The sequence below is a fragment of the Fonsecaea monophora genome (assembly GCF_001642475.1).
Source record: "Fonsecaea monophora strain CBS 269.37 chromosome Unknown Scaff50, whole genome shotgun sequence".
NCBI classification, from domain to species: Eukaryota; Fungi; Ascomycota; class Eurotiomycetes; order Chaetothyriales; family Herpotrichiellaceae; genus Fonsecaea; species Fonsecaea monophora.
Genome location: NW_019173981.1, coordinates 40,912 through 58,939, shown reverse-complemented (window position 1 = coordinate 58,939; position 18,028 = coordinate 40,912). Strand labels below are relative to the sequence as shown.

The window sequence follows — 18,028 nt, the reverse complement described above, 5'->3', positions numbered from 1 at the left end:
CAAATAGTCGCAAAGGAGACGAAAGTGTGGCGGTGCATATCTCTCTTCATGTCAATGATCCAAGTTGGCGGCTGTTGAGGGGGTGAAATGACGTTATGGGAAAACTTGTCGTGCATATCATGATGCTTGTCCCTTCATCTCTTCGCCCCCTGTTCCCTGCAGCCACACAATCACAGAAAAACACTGATTCGATCGTGGGGATAACAAGAACCTGGAAAAACACAGCTAAAGAAAACATCCGGATCGAAACATGTTTTGATCTTACTTTTCGTATAGTATTGCGTTCAATCGTTATCAAATCTTGTCCTTGCGTGGGCTCGTCGTCTTGGACCTTTTCCAACCCAAGAAGTCTAGAATGGTACAAAGTCACCAAGAATATGTATGCAATTGCTGGCCGATCCTCATCACTCCGGTCGCCTTGCTTGATATAAAATGCAGCTTGAAAGCCCGTCGAGCGATAGCAACCTATAGTATGGTTCCAAAGCTGATCATATAGTTAGCAAGACGTTCACAAACATCTCAGTCAGTGTGTAAGACATACCCAAAGGTCTGCTTGATGCTGCGAACGTAGTAGCCTTCCCAGTTTCTCTGGACCACCTCCTCTTGCCCTACCGGCACCCCAGTCCAGGTCACACGCATATTAGTTACTCGGTCAACATCGTTCTGGTCGAAGAAAATTTCCTGAGTGCTCATGTGTCCTTCCGGCCACTGCGCTAATCTCCATTTCTGAATAAGTTTCTTGGGCGGCTGCAGTTCGACAAACTCTCCAGTGACATTGCCGTCAAAGATGGAGAACTTCCCGCCCACCTTGGCGCCTTCGAATAGTCGAGGAGGCGCACGAGTGAATGCCGCGAGTCGTTGGGGGTCGGTAAATGTCTGGTACATCTCTTCCGCAGTAGTCCGAAATTCGTCCGTGGCAGTGACAGTAGTCGTATTGACGGACGATTTGCCGCTTGTGGAAGTTGTTGTCGGGGCAGGAGACAGAGGCTTCCGTTCTTTTTCGGGATGCCACGTGGGAGTTGCGAAACCGCTCGAAGGGTTAGAGCCAGGAGCGTGCTGAAGGTCTTTTCCATGCTCTTCAATCAGGGCAGGCCCGAATTTAGCAAACACTTGTCGAAGTTGAGGAACCAACTTCGATCGGACAAGGTCTTTAACGGGCTGTTTCTCTTTCTTCTCCGAGTATATATCAATTTCAAACTGCACAAGTTGTCAGTCGTGTCCTGAGCAGAATTTTGCATGATGCCGCAACACGAGTACATACCACATAGTCATCTGGCTGGGTGTCATATGCACATTCAGGGACTCTGATGCTCCCACTGACATCGGTACCTTCTTCCGTTTTGCCTGTTGGTCACAAATGAGCAACCTCTTCTCACGTTTACATGCAACGGAGTGGTGTACCTTCATATTCTAATTGTAATGCAACATCAAAGATTGTGATGACTTTTCCCTTCCGCTGGCTCACTTCCACATCACCGTCCATGGAGATCAATCTGGTGATCTTTGCTGACACACCATTTTCTTCCGCCGAAACCTTCTTGACTTCTGTGTCTAGGTAGTCTTTGGCCCAGGGGCCAGCGTCTTTGTTGACCCAATGCCAGTTGTTCGGGTTGTGGAGGACCATTGTAGGAGAGGGAGCAAGTGGTGTTCAGGGTGTCAGAGGAGAGTTCCTGTTGTCGATATAACACAGATCAGTCTCAGGGCTCACCGAGTCAAACTTGTGAACTTGTGTTTAAAAGGGGTGCAATGTTCAGGTTGAAGGCTTGAAGCCATGTAAAGCTGATCCGCATGTAAAGAGTACAAGTCTTCTCAGACTGGTGCCAGCTGGATTCTCATCATAAGACGCAACAGGGGTAAAGGGCTACGTGCGTTCACTACATACCTTTCGACAGTAGCTTTAAAGAGGAGGACATATGGTTGAAGGAAAGAGGATCGCGTGTCAGGAACAAGAAAAAGATTGTCGACTTTCGACTTCCAGGCAACGGAATTGGAGAGAATTGGAGAGAAAAGCAGCTTGACTGACTCGCTGGTTGTGGCCGCAGCTGCGAAAAGGGAAAAGAAACAAACCGAAAGAGAATCCATGCCAAGCTTTTCGTTCTACTGTAACTGCTCAAACTGCTGCTCAAACTGCTCGAGGTTGCTTGCTACATAGCGAGTTGCCCACTTGGCCCGCCTTGCCCGCTCACGCTATCGACGTCGCCGTCACCGTCCGTCACGGACGATACACACCTGATCAATACTCCGGTACGTTGTGCATTCGGCAATGTCCCATGCCCCATCCCATGTGATCAGCTCTATCAGAAACCTCAGCTCTAGACTCGCATCCTTCAAATCGCCTCCACCTCAATCCTGCATCCGTTCCTAGCGGGCATTCTCAATGTATTCTGCAGTGGGTTTCTCGTACTTCGCACAGAAATATTTCGCACTGTTTCTTGACAGCCAGAGGGTGAACTTGCTGAGTTCGGTCTTCAAGCGAGCAACAGCCTCGGCGTCCATATTAGTTTGAGCAATCATCTCCGGCAGGTTAACAATCATGCGCGTCAGGTGTTCAGCCCCATAACAATCACCTGGACCCTTACCCTCCCAATCCTTGTACCGACCGGACTCCCAGAGCTTCCGAACCTGTCACGATTAGTACGAGCATAGAAAAGTAGACTGTAGCACCCGGGAAATAATGTACCTCTGCTAGCTGACTTCTCTCAAAGCGGTACAATAAGATCTTACCGACCGCTTTCTCAAAGTACATCTTCAAGCCAGCACAAAACTCCTCCAGGATGTCCGCATCAGCCGAACTAGGCAGGCGGTTCAACTTCTCTTCGTTGAAATATTCGTCGATGATGTAGTTTGCTGGAGCTTGACTCGGTAAGGGAACGAGAAGGAGCGATTTCGTGACATTCTCCCAATCGTCGACAAGGAGATTCTTCAGGTGGTCGGGGACGTTGATGCGGATGGATGGACGGGTGTAGAACGCGTCTTCCTGTGAAGTCATGTGAAAAGTAAGCACGTATTCCTTTTTCAGGGTGAAAATTATGGATATGAATCATGTCGTGTCGTTGCAAAGGGTAAGGGGCCATCAAGTAAAAGGGGAGGATCCAATTCCAAATCCCGGGTCCTGGGAACGGTCAGGGGGTTTGCCTCAAATGCAAGGAGCTGTCCCAGATTCAACCACTTCTGCGGCGAGAGCGAGAACATCAAGGCCAGTTATGGGTCGGTTAGCAGGGAGCCGGGCACGCAAGGCACCTTCCACGTTGTTAGCACTCAAGCTCGCAGACTCCTGTCGTCGATATGGAATGCTGCCATGTCGCATACAGGATTCTTCGGGCTCCGGGAATGAAAAATCGCATTCATGGCCCTGCAATTTGCAGTTATTGCAGATCAGCTTCACCCCATCGCACGTCACACCAAGTTTGATGCACTTTTTGCACGCCTCTTTGCTGGAGTTGTCGAGGAACACCGTGTCAGTCGATCTAGTTGTTTGTGCGGCAGATTCAGAGGCATCAAAGCCGATGGAGTCAGCGGACCGGCTTGCCTGCGCGGCAGCTTCAAAGGCACGGTCGGCAGCCACGGCGGCCAGAGTACGGAGACGGTGGTCGTCAACGGACGGTCTCTTGACTTTCGCAACGAAGGCATTTATGATATTCGCCTCATTCTCCCGCTCGAATTGGTCCCAGAAGGGTGCGTTGTCAGGCACTTCCTTGAGAACCCAGGGGGGGCGATTCTCAAGCGCACTATATGGCATTTTGACCAGGAGTTCTTCACGTGCCCAGACGAGACATCCGTCGGGGATAGATCTGAGATTTTCCTCGGTCCACCCTGGAGGGAATTTGTCTCCATCACGGTTCAATTTCTCGATGAGGCGATAAGGGAACTTGAGAGCATCGAGTGGCGTGTTTGATCCGGGAGGATCAACCTCAAAAGGTTCTCCAGGGGCACTGGTTGCAGGGGCAGCCCCGTGATCTTCACCATCGCTATCGATGTCGGATGGGAGCTCTTCGAACTGCTTTGGCAGTTGCTGTTTTGGTCCACGGGATCCCAGCTTGTACTGCTTTCCTCTCTTGCGAGCGTCTCGGAGCTCCTCGTCGATGACGTGCTTTTCGAGGTACGAGGTTCCACCGATCAGTGCCAGCTTTGGCATCTTCGGATGTTCTCTGAGCGAACTCTGGCTGAAGAATTCGGGCTCATCCTTGGGTGCGGGCAGTGTAAGGAGGCGATCCACGTCTGCAGATGTATAGTTCGTGGTGTCTTTGATCTTCCAAGGACGCAATGCCTGTTGAGGTCGGGGGGACGCCATGCTGGTCCTAGAATTCCGGAGCCCTCTGGAGGGTTCTGGTCCCGTGTTGGTGGGCTTTGTTGTCCTTGGGATCACGGAAGATCGTGATTCTGCAACACGGGTTTCCTTGTTCCCCTTAGGAATGGCTGTGGACATGGACTTGATCATGGACTTGGACTTGGCGGTAGAAACTGCCGCTGCGGTCCTAACGCTCCTCCTGACTGAAGTGACCTCACTTTTGTCACTTTTCTTATTGTTGTCCTCAGTGACCGCAAACTTGTCTTCCAACTCTGTGTCAAAGAGCAGTTCATCTTCTTGGACATTCACGATGTCAGAGCTGACTGAGGAAAGAGAACTAGATTCGGAGGATAGTGAGTCCCTTGATCGTTCTTTTCCCACACCAGACTTCTTTCCGACATTGATCTTTCCTCTGCCACTGACAACTTTTGTGTCTTTTATGCAGGGTGTAACAGCTTCAGGCTCTGGTGATGATTTCTCTGATAAACCGCTTGATGCACCGTCGATACTGGAACTTTCATCTTGAGACGACTCTGTATCGGACTCGCTTGACGTGGACGTATTCGCAGATGGTTGTGTCTTATTCTTTTTTGAAGCCTTCTTGCCCCCAGGTGCGGGTTTTCCAGGCATATCGGGACGTTGGTGCCGGTCTCTCGATTCCTTTTGTCGCTGTCGCAAATTTTCCATGGTTGTTGATTGGTCCAGGGTTTCACTGTCAACCAGGCAAATAGTACTGGTGATAGATTGGGCTTCAATGGGAACCTGGACATCCAAGTTTGGTGCGGGAACCTGCTCCAAGCTCGACGCATACTCCTGGGCAGGCTCGTCGTCGGGCAATCCAGTAACCCAGGACATCATATCGATATGGGGGTATTCATTGTGACGGGAATCACGGGAAGAATTCACACGGGTACGGGTACGCTTGTGGGACGGGGAATCACCACCAACCTTTTCCAGATCATTGTCTCTTGCACGCTTGGATCCCCTACCACCGGCAGCAGGGACAGAAGATGTACGCTCCTCGGACCCTCTACCAGATCCAATCTCCGACCCTTGGCCTCGGCGGGTTTTGCTGGCCATCTTGGGATTGGCTTTGAGCGTAGCCTGATGGCGCAGGTTCGCTGCCAACTCTCGGTTATCTTCTGTTGGTTTCCGAAGACGATCTTGGGGAACCCAATCGTCCCAGCTAGAAGAGCACCGGTTAGCTTTTGAACAGCTGGGATAAGTGGAGAATGGACAAGGGATGGAAAGAACTTCTGGTGGTGAAGAGAGTTGTGAAGTACGACAAAGTGCACAAAGCGCACACTGGCTGTGGGCCGTGAATGTGCCAAATTCACGGTCGGATATGTCAGCTGCCCGCACAATTCATATTCACTTGGGTCGCTGCCCGCACACAGAACATGACACTGTCTGAAGCAATCACACTCCCTGACACAAAAAGAATGACGGTTTGACAGATCAAGGACGCGACAACAGGTAAGCAAGGATGAAATCTCAAAACTCACGTGTTCTTCCAGCCTTTGTAATGAACCTTGTAGTGAAAGGGGGATTTCGTCTCCTTGGGATCTGTTCGCTTCACGTCTGTGATTTTGGCATCATACAGCACCTCTCCGTGGAAGCAGAGCGCCTTCTCATCCTTCTGGAACAGTGGTTTATTGTCGTTGGACTGCGGAGCCATGAGAATGCTGAATGAGACGAGTCGTTGATCTCGGGATATCGAGACGAAAGGGGAGACTTTGGAGACGGCAGATATGCCTGACAGGGCACTTGACCAAGCGGAGGGAGGAGAAATTGTCAACACGAGCAGACAGTCTCTAGGGGGACAAAGAAAGAAAGAAGAAAAGAAGGAGAAGCAAGAAAGAAGAGAGCAGAAGAAATTGAATACGTTGTCGTGGCATCGAAAGGAGAGGCAGCGACTTGCCATATGAAGCGCAGTGACAGAGCCAAGACAAATGTCGCGCTCATTGGCTAGCGAGAACGCGTGGTTAATCCGAGGTTTTTCCGATCCGAGAAGTCGTGAAGCTTTGTTCTGCCTTGCACGACTAAGGTACAGCATCTTTACAGGGCAGGCTGAACAGAGATCCTTTTTGATCTTGCTCGGAGACATTTGTGAGGCAGGACAAGGTGCCAAAGGTAAGTCTACAGGTCTCCGTTGGGTATCTCAATCGCGCACCCGAGCAGACTCTAATGGGTACCTCGTAGCGACGCGTGTTTGCTACCAATACCACAAGATCGCATTTCAGTGATCTTACGTTCAACGATACTATCCAGTTGGCTTTGTGGCCTACGCCGACATTTCCGCTGTCTGATGAACAAGACCCAATCTTCGCAATTAGAACAAATACGAACATCTGGAACTGAGCCTCCAAGCCTTGTCACCTAGTCTGCTGCCTCTTCGCTCGACGAATTATCCGGATCTCAAGCAATTGCTGTAGAGGATCAGGGGTCGGTATCGCACTCACGGGTCATTACTTACAAAGCCCGTCTATCAAGACGAATCAGAACCCATCATCACTCACAACAAGGCTAGCGTTTCAGGGGGGGACCAGAGTCAGACTTCGTCAGCAGGTACAAATTTGACAGCCGGTCTGTGTTCTCGGCGCATCAGCAAACAAGCAAATTTAATACTCTTTGATTCGTTCTACTTAAAGGTGGACAGTTTTGCGCATAATTGGGTGGTCAGTGTTCCCAGGCCACGAAGCTGAGGGCTCAGCACATCGCAACAGACGACCATCGATGTCCTCAATAAGTTCTGGGGACGTCGACTTCTGGAAAGCTCCACCTCATTTAGTCCGAACCAGAACCGACTTCTTTCCTTCCGTGAAGCAGAAGCAGGGCAGAAGGACATTCGGTCAACAGACTCAGTACCCTTGAGATACGCAACCACCATCCCTACCCCTAGGTATCCAGCGTCATGGCGTCCCATACACCCTCGGAATCGGAGATTCTCACATCATACCTCCTTCACCCATCCCCTCTCTCCACGATATTGCCGTACAAGTCCTTCCTGGCACTCCTTCCCCCCAGTGCAGCGTCCTTCGCACGCCAACACCCGACCGAGCTGAAGCGACTGTACCGGGATCTGCAATTCCAGAGGGCCATCGTCATTGACGAGGTGCGACAACGCATCGAAAATGAGTGTCACCGCAGCGTCGCACTTACGGCGATGTTGGGGCGGCAAATCCGCCGGGAGGAGGGGACGAAGAAGCCGTCCAGGAAGAGGAAGAGGGCGGACAGTCGCCTGGAAGACGGTGATGGCGAGAATCCCCCTCAGGCAGCAGACGACGATAGTTCCGACGACGACGCCGGGGAACAGGAAACGCGGTTCGACACGGCACTCCACAGCGGGCAGACCCTGGGGAATACCCTGCTCACGGCGAGCGTCAAGCACAACCACACCACGACGACGCTCCTCCCCGCGATGACCGCCGCCAGAAGGGAGCTGTCTTGCGAGATCGCAGATCTAAAGGACGAGATCGAGACACTGCGCGCGCAGAGCAAGGACGTAGTCGGCAGCCTGAGTGACCTGCGATACGGACGCTTTGCCCCCGTGACCGGAAGAGCCAGCGGAGACAAGAAGAGCGGCACCAACGCCATCACCACCACCAGCGCAAACACAGAGGATGAGATGAACAACGAGCTCGAAGCAGTTGTTGTAGATACATTGAAGGGGTTTGTAGACCTCATGGAGGGCGCTCTGTCGGATGGGGTATTCAACCCTGAATACGAACAGGCCAGGAATGAATCGGAAGAGGTCAGCGATTGACCAGGAGGGAGGGACTGTTGGGTGTCTACATCACAGCATAGGAGCAGAGTGGTTGGCAAACTGCAAAGGAAATCCCACATCTTGAGACCGACCTAATATCCTACCAGTAGGTAACCCAGGTGTGTTCTTGATATTAATAAGATACTGGTCTTCTGCGTTCGCTAGTGAGGGTTCTCTCTTTTAGGCCCGACACAAGCGTGAAAGCAACTAGGCGAAGAACAAACGAGTGCATATTGAGTGTCGATTTGTTCATTTCGTAGATAACGCGCTGCATGGTAGGTCGAAACATATACCCTAAAACCAAATCCATTCCATGTTTGTCAATCGATTTCCACTCAACAACTCCGTTATGTCGTTGTCGGCCCCGGTCCCATTCTGCCTCTTGAACTTGACATCTCACACACCTGCGTGGTCTGCCATGTCCTACTTGTGCGCTGCAATAACCTTCTCCATCTCTTCTTTGCTGCCCATGAAAATCCCACTTCGATCGTGGATACCTTCGGGTTTCACCTCCAGCATCCTGTCCATGTTGCTGTTTACTGCCATGCCACCTGCATTCTCCATGACTAGTGCCATAGGAGCACACTCGTATAGAATCCTTAGCTTGCCCTTGGGGGACTTCTTATCTGCTGGATATGCGAAGATACCTCCATACAGCAAAGTGCGATATGCATCGGCGACCATGGATCCAATGTAACGAGAGCTGTAGGGTTTGCCGCCCTTTTCGGTGGGGTATTTGAGCGATTCGAAGTACGCCTTGGTTTTGTCGCCCCAGTAAAGGGAGTTTCCTTCGTTCACAGAGTAGATGGCTCGCTTCTTGGGGATGCGCATGTTGGGGTGTGTGAGGATGAATTCTCCCAGGGCGTTGTCCTAAACATCGATCATGTCAATACGGGATGGGTTGATTAACTGCATGAAGCAACGAAATAAGCTTCCTTACCAGGGTGAATCCATTGACCGAGCCGCCTTTCATAGTGATGACGAGTTGCGCAGAGGCGCCGTACATGGTGAACCTGCTTCCGTCAGATTGTCCCATTCCTCAACATCGCCGCAGTTCCATTTCCGACTTACCCAGCAGCAAGCAATTCAGTACCCGGCATGAGGAGATCCTCTGGGGCGGGTTTTTTGCCAACAACACTGTCTGGCAGCTTCATGATCCCAAAAATGGTCCCTACACTGACACCTGCATCCAAATTGCTCGATCCGTCGATGGGGTCACATGCCACAACATATCTGGCATCCTTGCTGTCATCAAAGTATATCACATCCTCCTCCTCTTCCGAGACCAGCGCCCTGACCTTTCCAGAACCTCGCATGGCAGCCACAAAGAGGTCATTGCCAATCACGTCGAGCTTTTTCTGATCATCGCCTGTCGTATTGGAAGAACCAGCAAGGCCGGTGAGATTGATCAACGTGGCACGTCGGATATAATAGGCAATTGACTTGAAGGAGAACTGAAGGGCATGGCAAAGCAATCTGCAAGCACAAGCAATGTCAGCTCTGTAATACTATGTGGGAGAGGGATCGAAACTGACGTAAAGTCGCCGGTGGCCTCCTTGTGTTTTGTCTGCTCTTCCGTCAGGAATCTGGTGAGAGTGATGATGTCTGTGTTGATTTTCTCCTCGCCAGTACCGGTCGACTGGCCATTGCTATCTCCATTGGTAGCCATGTTGCAGCCTTTTTCTTTACAATTTCTGGGTATGGAGAAGGTGTCTTCAAATCTGAGCAGTGGAAGGGTGTGTAGGGCACGCGATGGGTATATTGGCCCTCGGTAGAATGGAAGACAGACGTCAAGAACACGGACAATGAAAACCGGGGATGCAGAAACCTAAAACTGGCGACGAGAAGAGACCAGAGGGAAATAGATATTAAAGAGAAAAGACAGAGGCCAGATATCGCAGGACAAGCCAGTGGTTTTAAGGAGCTGCTGTCAATTCCGGAAGCCCCATATCGGGTGGTTTGAAGTGGTGGCAGCAGGGCAAAGCATTGTCAACATGAACGTTTGGCTCTGGTGGCCCGCTATGCGGGAGATGATGACAGTGGGCATTGGGCAAAGGAGGCTTCTCCGCATCAAACAAGCGATCCGAGTCAATTCCCTTACAAATGGGAGACGTTGGAAAATGCAGTAAGGGATGTGGTTGAATGGGTGGAGGGATGGAGGGGCAAAACTGCGCTTTGCGTTGGAAACTGACGGCAGCCGAGGGATCTTCGTCCCGACTTCTTCCGGCGGGCCGCCGGTCGCTGGAGGCACGTGATATCACATAGAGGGGCGAGGCTGCGTTCGCATCACGGTGCACACTGAAGACATTGGAAATTCTCTTTTCTCATGGTACGGTTCACGCCGTGGTTAAAGTTCTTCCCAATATTAAGTGGCTATGTCATTCCAAGAAGGTTGCAGACTTTTACAATCGTCCTAATCCGCTCGGGGTCTCGGGAAACATCACCCCGAGCAACCGCCGTCGGGCAGTTTCGGAAAGAGGCGACAGCAAGGTCTCCCATCCAGTTCAGCCCCAACCCCATCTACTCCCTGCCCAGCAAATCGACACATTTCATGCTTGCCCCAGGCTTTCTCCGGATAATCGTTCGGCAGCGACAACACATCTGGCCCCAGAAAGGAATCCAGGTCTCGTAATTCTTATTCAGCCAACCCCTCATTAGTACAATTGTCAAAGACATGAATGATTTCATGCGTCATGCCTCGTTCAGCTTCTCTGCTCGATGGTAGAACGGTGGCAACGGCTCCAATTTCTGTCTCAAAACCCAGACGCGGAAATGCCAGGCAGCGTTCTTCAACTGATAACTCATATGCTTACGAGTGCTGACACTGAACACTTGATCTAGTTCTTCGAGTGTAAGAGCCTGGAGAACGAGTCAGCATGACGTACGATGTCAGTGTATATTCAGTCAAACATACTTTGGTTTCGGGAACAAATAGGAGTATCAAGAACCACAAAATGATACACCATGCGCCATACCACGCGAATGCGCCTTGAGGCTTGAAAGCCGTCAACAGATGAGGCCAGGAGAAGCTGAGAATGAAGTTGAAGCACCATGTGGTGGCCGTCGCGAAACTCATTCCCACATCTCGAACGTGCACAGGAAATGCCTCTGCCGAGTAGGTAAATGGTACAGGGCCTTCCCCAGGCGAGTAGAAGACCTGCGAAATACCTGTCAGAACATCTATTGCCCTCCTAGAAAACCACTTCACTCACCTCAAACAAGTACATCCCTGTCGTCACCATAGCCACCTTGGTTTTCTTGTCGTCAAACCAAAAGCTGAAGCCCGTCCAGAGTAAGAAGATCGCCAAAAAGGGGAACGTGAAGAGTAGCAAGTTGCGGCGTCCCCATCGATCAATGGTAAACACGGCAGGCAGCGCAAAGACCCAATTCAGGATACCCGTACCCATTGATGCTAACAGAGCGGCTGAAACGGAATATGAGCTGGACAAAAAAATCGTTGTCGAGTAGTACGCGATCACGTTAACTCCGCAAAATTGCTTGGGTTTGCGTAAGCGACAAGATGGTCATGATATCTCAAGGGACAAGACGGTCTTACCTGGCCGAACATGACGATCCACGATGCCCAGGTTGCTCGTCGGTTGCGCGGAACGGTGAAAAGCTCGATGAACTGAGTGAACAAGTTCTTGCCCTTGTGAGCCTGTCGTTCAAGCTCCACGCCAACGTAAGTGTAATAAGTATCCCGTGCGGCTTGGAGGTCCGTGAACCTCAAGCGTCGGAAGGATCGGAATGCCTTGTCCGGTCGGTTGTGCTGGATGTACCATCTATGCAACGGATTAAAATGTTAAGAAAGGCCTCTTGTCACTGGGGAATTGGTTCCTCGTCCATACCTGGGACTTTCTGGGCAGTAATAGACTTGGGCGCACACGATCAGAGGAAGGACAACAGTGCTGCCGAGCATCAATCTCCAGCCAAGGTCTGGGGCGAGCCCGCCAAAAGCCACGCCCATGATGTTTCCAAGCATGATGCCTAGGAAATCGTCAGAGAGCCGATTCTTACACGTTTTTGCGAGAGGCTTACCGAAAGCAGTCCACATTTGCCACATCATAACCAAGGCGCCACGGATCGGGGCTGGGGCACACTCGGCAGAGTAGACTGGCACTGTGGAAGATTTGGGACCGATTCCAAGGCCTAGAAGAAGCCTTAGCAGAATTCAAGGGGTAATGCGTCAGCCAACCAACTTGAACGGGGGTCGACATACCCAAAACAAATCGTGCCAAAAACAGATTCACCCATGAATTAGCAACCCCTTCCCAAACCGAGGCCACGGCAGCAATGAAACAGGAAATGAAGATGGTGCCTCGACGGGCAAGGATCCTGTTACACGGCTCCGTGAGCCAGCAACCGAGAACTGCACAGCATACTGGAAAATCTGTTAGCTTCTGGCATATCAACCTCTTTCATGTCGCAAGAGTTCTTCTTCGGTGTTTTTGTGGTGGGGAGCAGGGTACTTACGATACGGTGCACCAACAACCAGTCCGGTCAAGTTATCAACCATACCTTGGCTGAACCGCTTGGTGGTGATGTTGAGTTGTTTGAGATAAAGAGCTTGGGCACCGTTGTTTACTGTCTCGTCCATGCCCTGCACAGCAGCTGCTAGCGAACACATGACAACCAGCCAATAGAGGGTGAATGGCTGAGACCAGCGATGCGTGTGCTCTCGCTGAAGCACTTCTCGGTCTTCAGACGACAACTCGGCGATATTGTCAATGGCGTTTGGAGATTGGGCCACCAAAGCGCCTTTGCGAAATGAATCGATATACTCCATGAGGTTATTATCTCGGCAGAAGAGCTCGACATCCTCTAGGAGTTTCTCCTTGGGGGTGTTAGAGAGCGGATTCTCAAATGCGGCGCTCAGTTTGCTCATGTCGACGTCCGCGAAGGACCTCTTGCGGGGAGGGGCATTCTCGATATTAGTGGCAGTACGCTCACTGTCACCAGATCGCCTGTCATAGGGAACTTTTTCTGGTTCAGCCATGTTGACCTAATGTGAGTAATGAAAGTCCAGGCTTCTGGCAAAAAACCGGTTCAGGAAAGGGGACTAGAAGAAGGTACCACCTATAGTGCCTAGGAGAAAAAATAAGCAGTCTCGGCCAGACATGTCAAGAGAAGTCAAGACATTCTTGTATATCTTGTCACAGGCCGCATCTTCAGGCACGCTCTAGTCCTTGCTGAACTATTGACGGTAAAGCGGTATGGGTATCACCATGATCAACAGGCGACGTCATCGTGTACGTTAGGCCACAGATAGACCAATACTTATATGAAACACCCACTTGGAGTCCGGTTTGAGGCAGCAACTGGGTCGTGGAGTTGTCCAATGCCGTCCCAACCGATAGACAGAACATATCAGGGCCCCTTGACCTGATCGACACCGAGGTTGTGACTAGTCGCTTGCATGCTAAGACGTCAGAACGGCAAGCCGATCATCCGTGCTAACTCGGAGTTTTTTTAGGATGCAACGTGGGTGATATGGATAATGTGACGTTGATCGAGATCCGACTTCTCTATCAAGACGAAGTAGAAGTGGAAAAAGAGGCTCCGACGCCGATCTTGGCGATCATGGGCTTGGCAGCCTTCCTCGACTTCGACTGGGGCTCCGCTCTCCTCTCCCCATCTACCACCCACTGCCACCAAGAGCCCTCTCGCGCGTTGACAGATGGTACAGCTGTTGTTGAAGAAACCCACATTCTCCAAAAAGCCTCCGTAGCACAGACCCCATGTGGAACCCTATCGTTCACGAGGGATTGGTAACGTGTAGCCTTAAAAGCTAGACGATGTAGAGTAAGAGGGATCAAACACTACCCAACCCTTCGAGGCCACGGAATGACCAATAACCTTAGTAAACATCAGTACTCATATCGACAGACATTGAAGAAGGATCACAAGAGTTGCCCGAAGTATCCAAGTTTAGCTGCCATTGCACAGCTAGGCCGTCTGGAGTACAACACGGAAAAAAGGCCCGGTCCATTGTATATACATCGTGTCCCTGTTCATTCCTTCATTATTCATAGCTGTTCGAACTTTGTTCCGCTCAATTGTGGTCATCTCAAATGTCATTGCCGACAGTCTTCCCATGAACAAGATCTCTCTCATACTACTCGGTCGCCTGTATAGATTCATCCCATCCACCAACACTTTCCAAAAACATTTTGACCTGTCCTTTCTTGCCTTGTAGGGCACTTCCTAGTGCTTCGAGCCATTGCTCCTCAATCATTGCCACTTGCTGCTTCAATTCTGCCGTGGCCGTCTTCTCTTGCTCATCTCGAATCTTCTGGGGATCTTCTCCGGGTTCGGGTCCATCCAACTCGGCACGTGCTCGCCTGGCTTCAGCAGCTCGACAAGTTGCTGCTATCAGGCCCACCTTGACTTCGTGGAGCAGACAGTGGAGATTGCTTTGAGATTCTATAAATTGATATGTCGATCTCTCTGCGTGATCAAGCAATGTGAAAAGGTATTGTTGTGGAAACCGGCGGTATTCGGGGTTCTCGGCGTATTCAGCATCAGGGATTGCAAGGGCACCGGGTCGATCCAAGTCATCGGGAATCTTGTGGATCAGGTCCAGCAGCCCCGGCGCGATGTCCCAGAATGCAGACGATTGAAGTTGGACTTCGTCTCGAACATGTTCTGCAACAAGGTCGACAAAGCTCTGGTATCGTACTAGTGCTTCTTCATAAAAGGTTTTGTGTCGCTCAGCACTGTCGCGCTTGAAGAAATCTTCCGTATCTCGAATCTTTTCGTAATTGCTGACTTGATGATAAGGCAGAAGCACAATGGCTTTGTACTTGTCGTTCCGGGCGGTGAGGAGGTCGAACAGTTCTTTATGGACGGTTTCGCGCGTCTCAAATAACCACTTCAACTGTGTTAAATATTCCAAAATTTCGGGCATGGCATCCCCCTCTTGTTGTGGTCGATCCAGGTCCGAGGCCTGCATGTCTGCGGCCAATTGCTCGGTCAGTGCAGTCATGTGGGCACTGAGCTGTGTTGCACGATTGTGGAGCATTTCGTGCATTGGGTTGATCACCACGTCCTGCAACGTGTCGAACTCTGCTTGGAGGCACCCTTTCTCCGACAGGTTCTCCTCCATTTTGAGGGCTTGCTCGGCTTCGGCGGCTTCGGCATACGTGATACTTCCCTCGTTAATCTGCGCCGAGATATTTGTCCGAAAGTTTTTCTGTCCTTCGGCGATCTTGCGCTTGTGTTCTGCCCTCAAAGCCTCTACGCTTAAATTATGTCGAGATCTTCTATTCTGTAACTCACTCAAGTCGCTGAGTGTCCGCACGATCCTGCGATAGGTGGCCAGCTTTGGATGACTATTGTTGACAGCAGGGTAGTGCCGTGGGTATGGTGGAGGCAGGGTAACGAATCGTGAAATATCGAGCCCCTCTGGAGGAAACGGAATTGTTGGAGCCATTGCCTGGAGCGGTAGACCTTCGAGATCCTCGTAAACGCCAAATGCCTCCGGACGGGTCTTCTCATCAGGATAGCCCTCTGTCGAGCCTTGTACGTCACTGATATTGGTGGGTGTAGCGGCTTCAGACAGGACTTCCTGCATTGACAGGGCCGAGAGACCCATGTACTTGGATTCTCGTTTGGATCTTTTCATCTTACCTGTTACGCCGTCAGTTTCCGAGCCAGTTTGTGACTGCCACCATCGGCTGGCAGTTCGACCACGGGAACTGAGTTCGTCATTGCTCATACTGGCAATCGGTGAGAGTTCCGGGCGGTACTCTTTCGACCACATTTCCGCACGCTGGGTTGGATCGGCCCGAATCCCGTGCATAGGTGATCGCATTCTGCCTGGCGTGGCAGCACATGTGTCAGTAGGACCGTTCGTCCCAAGCTCACTAAAAAGCCGCTGCGTGGCTTCCTCCGGGTTGAAGGTCCCATCTGCAAACGGAGTTGGACAGCGCTGCCGCCGGATCATTGACTCCTCGACGATGTATTCCATGAAGAGTTGCAATTTCTCAAACTCAGAGTTTGCTTGGCTCTCCTTTACGAGGAAATGTTGATGTCGCCGCGAAGCTTCTTGCATAAAGAGATCGTATTCGACTTGGGCGAGTTCGGACACTGAAGACGCTGTCGAAGGGAGAACGCTGTGCGCAGAAGTGGGGTTCTTTTGACTCAGTGGTGGTGTAGGCAACGACTTTGGCAGGACAAGTGGCGTTCGTGTTCGGCTACTCCTCCTCGACAGGGCTGGAGGAAACGGGGAATCAAGGGGTTGGTATTCAGCATCGCCGCCCCGGAGCCGACTCCTGGTCCTGCTACTGGTCCGCAAACCTCTTCGGGCAGTTTCCGGGGAGTCTTGTTCCAAGGCCAATGTGCCCAATGTTGGTGAGTGTTCAGGACTGATACCAGTTGGACTCAAACTGCTGAACCAAGGGTCAGTGTCTATGGTCAAGGCACTGAAATCGGACAATTGACCCTCGTGAAGACTTCGACGTTGCTTCCGACGTTCCAGCAGACCCTTAGCAGAAGAAACACGGAGAGCAGCACTCCTGGTCAAACCTGTGGGTGCAAAGTCCTCACGGTCGAGGTTTGTCGTCTCAATATGTAGCGGCATCGGCGTTCTGGAGCTGGATCGATGAGAAGATTCATCCCTCCAATTTGCAGGTGTAGGAGGCATAGGACTAAGCAGAGGCGCATGCAATGGGGCGCGATGACCTGATCGACTGTTGACTCCAGTGGCCTGTGGTTGAGCAAGAGTTCGACCCGATCCTGCACTGTGTGATCTTGAGGCTGAAGGTGGTGGCCCCGGAGGCGGACCAGGTAATGGCATCCCCGGAACCCAGCTTCTCTGCTTGGAAGATGATCTCGATGAAGACCCCTCTTGATTCTGAACTGACGACGGTTGGGAAGAACAGGCATCCGCGGATGCGGCTCTTCTCGATGCTGGCGCAGCCGGGACTTGTCCAAGGTTGCCATCAAGTGGTGGATATAGAGGTAGCTTTTGTTGTGCGGCCACGGTATTTATTGATAAAGTGGTCCCCGTAGGATGTCTTGAGACACCCACAGTAGAGTTTGGCCGTGATCCAAGCTGCTGCGAGGGAATACTCACGCGGCTCTGGTGGTGGTCGAAACCAGCAGATCGCCCTGGCGGACTGAAATACTTCAATCCACTTGTATCGCTAACGGTCTGGCAACTATCACCTAGAGAATGAGAGCCTTGATTAAGTGGCGACAACACTCCGGCAGTGCTAGTCGGGGTGTTTATCTGGGACTGATTTCCAGGAGCTGTAAACGTCGAGTCTGCAGGTGATATGGTTGACCCAGCACTGGTGGCTTCACGGACAGCAACACCTATCGCGGCAGCGGCAGCGGCAGTCGAATATGGCGGAGGTGGATTGGTATGCCCTTCTGTAGGTACACAGGGTTAGACACTTCTCTTTGCCCACGAAACATTGATATACCTTCTGCTTGTGAGCCTGGATTTCGACTGTCTGACCCGAACGATGTTCGTCGACTCCCCCCCACCCACTCTCTAGGGTCATAGGGCACATTGTAGTTTGCCGGCATTCTTGCAGCCATCGGTATAGCACTTTGCGGACTTGGGATAGGCGAATTTGTATATGTCGAAGAGAAGGGTCCGTAAAGCAACGGTGCGGAGAGGGGCCCTGGCGATGGCAGACCGCGCGCAGAAACAATGTTGATGTTCAATGGCGGTGGGAGGGGGACATGGCTGAGACGAACTGGAGAGGCCGTGGGCTGGCCATCTCTCAACGGCGGCGGTGGTGGGAGAGGAATAATGACGGTAGGAGTTCTTGGGGATTGTTGATATTGAGCCTGGGCGTGTTCAGCCGCAGGCAATGATCGGCTTTTGAGATGTTGTTAGCCTGTCCGCCTCAGAGCTCTAGACTGTGACATAGAACCACTGCTTTGGAGGCACACATACAAGGACATATTGTGAAGAAACAGTCTTGCCCAACCGCCAAATTGAGATTGGTGGGTTAAGCGCC

General features: G+C 51.5%; 7 protein-coding genes across 7 annotated transcripts; 1 reads left to right on the top strand and 6 right to left on the bottom strand.

Moving 5' to 3' along the window:
* Nucleotides 1-465: 465 nt before the first annotated feature.
* Nucleotides 466-1,624, bottom strand: AYO21_06881 (hypothetical protein; the record flags this gene model as incomplete). The annotated part of the gene is made up of 4 exons (XM_022656840.1): nt 466-484; nt 542-1,197; nt 1,262-1,344; nt 1,402-1,624. 4 exons carry the CDS (start codon nt 1,622-1,624, stop codon nt 466-468), a joined length of 981 nt encoding a protein of 326 aa, XP_022510802.1.
* A 737-nt stretch (nt 1,625-2,361) lies between these two features.
* AYO21_06880 (hypothetical protein) lies at nt 2,362-2,989 on the bottom strand (the record flags this gene model as incomplete). The annotated part of the gene is made up of 2 exons (XM_022656839.1): nt 2,362-2,622; nt 2,681-2,989. The coding sequence occupies 2 exons, from the start codon at nt 2,987-2,989 to the stop codon at nt 2,362-2,364; spliced, it is 570 nt and encodes a 189-aa protein (XP_022510801.1).
* Nucleotides 2,990-3,136: 147 nt separating this feature from the next.
* AYO21_06879 (hypothetical protein) lies at nt 3,137-5,966 on the bottom strand (the record flags this gene model as incomplete). Its single annotated transcript, XM_022656838.1, has 2 exons — nt 3,137-5,474; nt 5,794-5,966. The coding sequence occupies 2 exons, from the start codon at nt 5,964-5,966 to the stop codon at nt 3,137-3,139; spliced, it is 2,511 nt and encodes an 836-aa protein (XP_022510800.1).
* A 1,236-nt stretch (nt 5,967-7,202) lies between these two features.
* On the top strand, nt 7,203-8,054 carry AYO21_06878 (hypothetical protein; the record flags this gene model as incomplete). The annotated part of the gene is made up of 1 exon (XM_022656837.1): nt 7,203-8,054. One exon carries the CDS (start codon nt 7,203-7,205, stop codon nt 8,052-8,054), a length of 852 nt encoding a protein of 283 aa, XP_022510799.1.
* Nucleotides 8,055-8,477: 423 nt separating this feature from the next.
* On the bottom strand, nt 8,478-9,723 carry AYO21_06877 (hypothetical protein; the record flags this gene model as incomplete). Its single annotated transcript, XM_022656836.1, has 4 exons — nt 8,478-8,924; nt 8,995-9,067; nt 9,126-9,530; nt 9,590-9,723. 4 exons carry the CDS (start codon nt 9,721-9,723, stop codon nt 8,478-8,480), a joined length of 1,059 nt encoding a protein of 352 aa, XP_022510798.1.
* A 1,022-nt stretch (nt 9,724-10,745) lies between these two features.
* AYO21_06876 (hypothetical protein) lies at nt 10,746-13,050 on the bottom strand (the record flags this gene model as incomplete). Its single annotated transcript, XM_022656835.1, has 7 exons — nt 10,746-10,913; nt 10,969-11,211; nt 11,267-11,551; nt 11,611-11,836; nt 11,903-12,041; nt 12,093-12,203; nt 12,528-13,050. 7 exons carry the CDS (start codon nt 13,048-13,050, stop codon nt 10,746-10,748), a joined length of 1,695 nt encoding a protein of 564 aa, XP_022510797.1.
* Nucleotides 13,051-14,169: 1,119 nt separating this feature from the next.
* Nucleotides 14,170-17,588, bottom strand: AYO21_06875 (hypothetical protein; the record flags this gene model as incomplete). Its single annotated transcript, XM_022656834.1, has 2 exons — nt 14,170-17,429; nt 17,483-17,588. The coding sequence occupies 2 exons, from the start codon at nt 17,586-17,588 to the stop codon at nt 14,170-14,172; spliced, it is 3,366 nt and encodes a 1,121-aa protein (XP_022510796.1).
* Between the last annotated feature and the right edge of the window lie 440 nt (nt 17,589-18,028).